The following is a 6214-nucleotide window of genomic DNA, read 5'->3' as shown; positions in this document are numbered from 1 at the left end:
GTTTTTCTCCCACTGCACTGCTAACCCTGGGTTATGAAAACGCCAGACTCAAAATAAGGGAAAGAATTTATGATATGGAGCAGCAAATAGATCAGGGCTCCATTCGGGTTGGTGTCTTTTGAGGCAATCAAATTCTAAGCTTTACCCCTGCCAACTATTTAAACCAGCTAATAGTCCCAAAGTATCACAGAGCCCTGGCACGGACCCGATGCAGTGCCTTGTGCACAGCTGTGATGGGAGATATCAAATAATTCCATATGGAGAGCATATTTGCCCCTGTGGCTCGCTCTGGTGAGATTGAAACGACGGCTCATGTACTCTTGTACTGTCATTATTATCATGACATTTGGCATAAGCTCATCTCTTCCGATATTAGCTCATATCCAGGCTGTACTAATTCCTTTTACCTAAATTTCTTCTTAGCAGATCAGACTGATTCTAGATCCTATAATGTGGCTATGTTCTGCCTTATAGCTAGCAAAATTCGTTTAGAGCTCATTAAGAACTAAATATTCTAATGCCTGTTTGTATGTTGCCTCCACTCACTGGATATGTTGCTGTGATACATAGTATAGTATACAATATGGTATGAGATTTAACACCGCTCTGTATTAATTAAATAATTTTGCTGTCTTGCTACCTTTATACTCAGTGTCATTCTGTTCTTAGTGTTAACTTTTATATATAGTTTTATGTTCATAGTTTTAACTTTAGCTTCTTCTACTTATTATACTAAGTAATTTTATAGAGATTTTTAAAATTATTTTGTAGGAGTAGATTGTTTGAACCCTCTTTGTCTATTTTGCTATTATGCTGGTCAAAGACCGAGATAAAGACTATGCTATGCGTTTCTCTCTTTGCCATCATAATATCTCTTCTCTCTTTGCCATCCTAATATGGGCCATTATGTGCTTTCATAATAATCAAGATGAGCACATGCAGACTGTCACATGTCTGGAATTAGCAATAATATCTTGGTTAAACAATAATTAAACAAATACCTTTTTGTACCGATACAAAAAAGTATTTGTTTAATTATTGTTTAACTGACGTATTTTTGCTCAGCAGAAGAAGCTAAAAGTTAAAGCTATGAACATAAAACTATATATAAAAGTTAACACTAATAACAGAATGACACTGAATATAAAGGTAGCAAGACAGAAAATTATATAATCCCTAAGTTAGGGATGTGCACAAACCTGTTAAAGGTATGCCCCCTGCCTTCGGGCCACCCCACCACCAGTTCCGTGCACATCCCTACCTCAAGTATGATCCATGGGCTCCTCATTTCATTTACCTAATACATTTTCAGAAGACTGAAGAAGATGCTGCAGAAGGCCTGAGAAACGTCAGTAAGATCCCATAAGTGGAGCAGGAGAAGCAAATGGCAGCAAAGCAGAAAGTTAATAGGGTTGTGCACAACTCGAATTTTCAGATTTGATTCAGATCCGAATTGAAACTGACCGATTTGATTCCAATTTGAACAGGCCAATTCAATTCGATCTGGGTGCCTGAATGGTTTTTAAAAGGTGCCAAAATGCCCTAAACTGTTGTTGAATCGATTTCAAATCTATTTGAATTAGAATCTGGCTGCTTTGAAACACATAGCACTTTTTAGGGGTGATTCGATTCAAATCCGAATCATTCAAATCGGCCAGCTTTGAGTCAAATCAATTTGCACATCCCTGAAAGTTACTGCAGGAGGGTCTATCAATAGCTCCTAGTCTTGCTGGTTATAGGCTACCCCCAGGCTCAGAGGCAGGATGCCCCTGAATACCAGTTGCAGGGGAGCAACAGCAGGAGGAGAGAGGGCACACTTTCATCTCCTGCTCGTGGGCTTCCCAGAGGCATCTGGTAGGCCACTGTGGGAAACAGGGTGCTGAACTAGTTAGGCCTTGGCCTGATCCAGCAAGGCTCTTCTGATGAGCTCTGTCCATTTTCATGGGCCTTGTTGGAAAAGGCTGGGAACTGTCTGTTTTATTGTGGTGTCTCATGTCAGCAGGGACAATAAGGAAGGTATAATTAAAATTCAGGAGAAACAATGACGTGCCTCATTTTGTTCTAAATGACAGTTGTACATAATAGGAGAGGAGAGCTGGTCTTGTGGTAGCAAACATGGCCTGTCCCCTTAGCTAAGCAGGGTCTGCCCTGGTTGCATTTGAATCGGAGAATGCATGTGTAAGCACTGTAAGACATCCCCCTCAGGGGGTGGAGCTGCTCTGGGAAGAGCAGAAGGTTCCAAGTTCCCTTCCTGGCAGCATCTCCAAGATAGGGCTGAGAGAAAAACTCCTGCCTGCAACCTTGGAGAAGCCGCTGCCAGTCGGGGTAGACAATACTGAGCGAGATGGACCAAGGGTCTGACTCAGTATATGGCAGCTTCCTATGTTCCTATGGCTGGCATCCTGACTAAATTATTCAGAGGTACTACTCGGGAGTTACTCTAAAGCAGAGGTTCCCAACCTGTCGGGAGTTCAGATGTTTCTGAACTACAACTCCCATCACCCCCAGGCCACAATAATGTGTAGCTGGGGATGATGGGAGTTATAGTTCAGTAACATCTGAACTCCCAACAGGTTGGGAACCCCTGCTCTAAAGAACTAAAACATTTTGGTGGGATTTCCTCTAGTACAATTAGTCAAGATGTCAGCCAACTGTTGGGGGGGGTGTCTCTAATTTTTTATATATAAGTGCACCTTTGGCACTTCTGAATTTGCAACTACATCACTGTATATAATATTAATTTTTATATATATATATATATATATATATATATATATATATATATATATATATAAATTAATATTATATACAGTGATGTAGTTGCAAATTCAGAAGTGCCAAAGGTGCTTTCCATGACAGCCAGTGCTCTGTCCCTGCACATCCCACCTACATCTATATTATAAATATTATATATTTAATTTCCCATGGAGCCCAGGTAAACGACCCCTGTAATAATAGTATCCAAGGCAGAGGGCAAGGGTTTCTGGTGAGCTTTAAAAATGGAAACACCTCTATCGGGCAGCAGCGATCTAGGAAGATGCTGAAAGGCATCACCTCATACTGCGCGGGAGGAGGCAATGGTCAACCCCTCCTGTATTCTACCAAAGACAACCACAGGGCTCTGTGGTTGCCAGGAGTCGACACTGACTTGATGGCACAACTTTACCTTTTAAAAATACAGCACAGCTGGCTGGCTGGGTGAACGGGTTACTGGCTAGTTTGCATTCACTATAAAGCACTGACTAGGCTCACCCTGACATGCAGGGGATGTAGCCCAGAGCTAAAGGGCAGTGCGTGGCTGATCAGGGGGTGTGGTAAAGCCTAATGGTGTAGGGCTGCCCACTCCTGGGTAGGGCTGCTCGTGCGAACAGCCTCATTATTTTCTTCCAGATGTTGCTTGAATGGGCCGAAATGGCTACCAGCCTTTTCTTTGTAGATGGTAAGCCCTTTCTTTTATTATTTATTTATTTTCCTATGCACATTGCTTTGAGAACTTTTGTTGAGAAGTAGGATATCAATATCCATTGTCGTGGAACGGTCTTACACCGCTCCCATTCATTTCAAAGAGTCTTACCCAACGCAGGAGTCCAGTAGATTTTGCTGTGTGTTTTCTGAGCTAGGGATTTAGAACTTGCCTGCACCCTGGGTATGTTTCTCTCTTTTTTTAAAAAAAAGTAGTATCATAGTATCATAGAGTTGGAAGGGACTTCAGAGGTCATCTAGCCGAACCCCCTGTCCAGTGCAGGAAAAGTAATTTAAACCAATCTATCTCCACATGTTACATTGATAATGGATAGTGTACTAGTCTTGGAAAATCCGGGTTTGAATCCCTGTTTAGCTAAAAGTTCATTGGGCAGAGTTGGGACAGCCAGGGTCTCTGCTTCAGTACCTCGTCTGTAAAATGGGGACAATGTTGTGCCTGCTGCACAAGCTGGTTAGGAGGATGTACCCTCTACTATCCTTTGCATAACAGAAGCCAAAAAGATTAGTGATACAATCCTGCCTCAACAGGTTCAATTAATTTCTTGGATGCATAACTCGGGCTCAATCTGCAAAAAGAGAAGGTGAGTTTCTGGGCTGCTGAATCTGAGATGCGTCAGGGATCACCTGTTGCTTTTCAGGGCTAAGGAGTGTGTTCTTTGCATATGCTCAGAGTCACTCTCGTATCAGTTAATTCTGCAAAGAATTCTGGAGCTGAGCCTTGGCACTGGGAATCAGTTTTAGAGTCCAGGCTGCTTCTAGGAAGCCGCAGTCACATATTGGTTTAAAATTGACCAATAACTCTCCTTTAAACAAAAAAACAAAGCCTTATTATTTGGGAATGTCCCTAGCTGTGGACATTTGGATCTGGCATTTTGATTAGGCACACAGAAATAACCAAATTTAAAAATGCAGGCGGTATAAGGAAGTCAAGAGCACCTAGATCAATTGAATAATTTATTTGCTCTCTCTGTTAGCATATACAATAAATTAATGCCAGCTTTACATCTTTGTGAAACATCATCAACACAGTTAGTTGCCAGTTAAATTCACTACAGGAATTCTAACAATGGCAATATATATATACATATAGTATTGATACAAAGAGAGCTAATGATCTCAAGGAAACTTTCACTGTTTATTCAGTTCAGGAAGGAACTTATTATTTTTAAAAAAGTTGTGCGCTCGTTCAGCAATCCACGTCTGCTGTGCAAAAATCAAAAAAGGACACCGCATTGATTCACAATGTTCTAAAATAAAGTCTGCTCCTTGACGCATCTGTGTGTTAAACACCAGCGAGCATGTGCCTTTTCCTGCATTTTTAACCAATGCAAATAGACAGTCACTGATCACCTCTTAATCCCTTTCATCCCAGCAGACAACAGAGAGGCTTATGAAAGGCTTTACGCACTCAATAAACAAGTGCCAGTTAAGTTCAGATGGGAAAAGATCTCCTGCTAGCCCAGTCTGTCTGGGAAAAGTCATTCGTATGAATGTCTCTCCTCCCCTGCTGCATCCTTGTGATGTGGGGACAGGGACCTGCTGTCTCAGCAGCTCGTGGGCGAGCTTCCTTGGCTCAGTGGCTCATTGCCGGTTCCATGTTTGAGTCACCAGGGGAAGCGTCCGACTGTTCAGCATGGGCATTGCAAAAGAGCATTGCACATTTCCAGCTTTCCTCATCCAGCCAGTTTCAAAGTGCTTGGGGAAACCCTGATGCGAAGACGAGGCATCTGGCCGAATTTCGGTATCTTTTTCATCCCATCCTCCTGTGGACAGCCCTTCAGGGGACTTTGATGGAGTGCTTGCCGAACTTCAGGAACTGGAAGAGTTTGTCTCTGGTCCTCTGCTTCAGAGCCATGAGCGACCTGGCTTTCTCCTCCAGATCCTGGTCAGTGCCAAGGATGATCTTGGCCCTTTCCTCGGCTTTCTTGTCGCCGGAGTTTTTGAAGAGCTTCTGGAGAGATTCCTGGTCCAGGCTTTCAAAGATGTTGGCGACGGCCTTCTTGCGCAGGGCTGTATCGAAGCGATAGCCATGGACGGAAGGGCTCACCCTCAAGGAGCTTGACATGCTGGCAGTGGTGCCTGGTCCCTTTCACCAGTGTCAGAGGCAGGGCTGCTTGCCTGGTCGGGTTTCTCCCAGAGCTCCTGTAGAGAAGTGCCAGGCACAGCGTGGCTATTTAAAGGCATTTCTGAGCAGAGGCTGGAGGCTCAAGTTACAGCGATGACATCAGACTGAGCTCAGCCACCCAGTAACCACAGGCCAGCTTAACAGTTGCACTGCCAGAATCCCGTATCTTGTGGGGAACTATTTCAGCAGCAAAAGGGAGGGGGAATGCTGCTTATCAGTGCAAATATTAGTTAGAATGCTGCTTATCAGGGCAGCCTAAATACCTCTAGGCTGGATTACTGCAATGTGCTCTATGTGGGGCTGCCTTTGTACGTAGTCCGGAAACTGCAGTTAGTTCAGAACGCGGCAGCCAGGCTGGTCTCTGAGTCATCCAAGAGAGACCATATTACTCCTTTGCTGATGGAGTTACACTGGCTGCCAATAGGTTTCCGGGCAAATTACACGTGCTAGTTATAACTTATAAAGCCCTAAAAGGCTTAGGCCCTGGGTATTTCAGAGAATGTCTTCTTTGCCATGAGCCCCACCGCCTGCTAAGATCATCTGGAGAAGTTCGCCTGCGGTTGCCCAACTCATATGGCAGCTGCTCGGGGACGGGCCTTCTCCATT

At 43.8% G+C, this 6214-nt stretch overlaps 1 protein-coding gene across 1 annotated transcript; it reads right to left on the bottom strand.

Moving 5' to 3' along the window:
• Window positions 1-4424: 4424 nt before the first annotated feature.
• Window positions 4425-5622, bottom strand: TCIM (transcriptional and immune response regulator). The gene has a single exon (XM_053270172.1). The coding sequence runs from the start codon at window positions 5546-5548 to the stop codon at window positions 5261-5263; it is 288 nt and encodes a 95-aa protein (XP_053126147.1). The 5' UTR covers window positions 5549-5622; the 3' UTR covers window positions 4425-5260.
• Between the last annotated feature and the right edge of the window lie 592 nt (window positions 5623-6214).

This window comes from Hemicordylus capensis, chromosome 8 (assembly GCF_027244095.1).
Source record: "Hemicordylus capensis ecotype Gifberg chromosome 8, rHemCap1.1.pri, whole genome shotgun sequence".
NCBI classification, from domain to species: domain Eukaryota; kingdom Metazoa; phylum Chordata; class Lepidosauria; order Squamata; family Cordylidae; genus Hemicordylus; species Hemicordylus capensis.
This window is presented reverse-complemented; position numbering and strand designations above follow the sequence as displayed.

Bases quoted from the DNA above. Each gene is read 5' to 3' on its own strand.
- TCIM (XM_053270172.1), bottom strand. From the start codon at position 5,548: ATGTCAAGCTCCTTGAGGGTGAGCCCTTCCGTCCATGGCTATCGCTTC.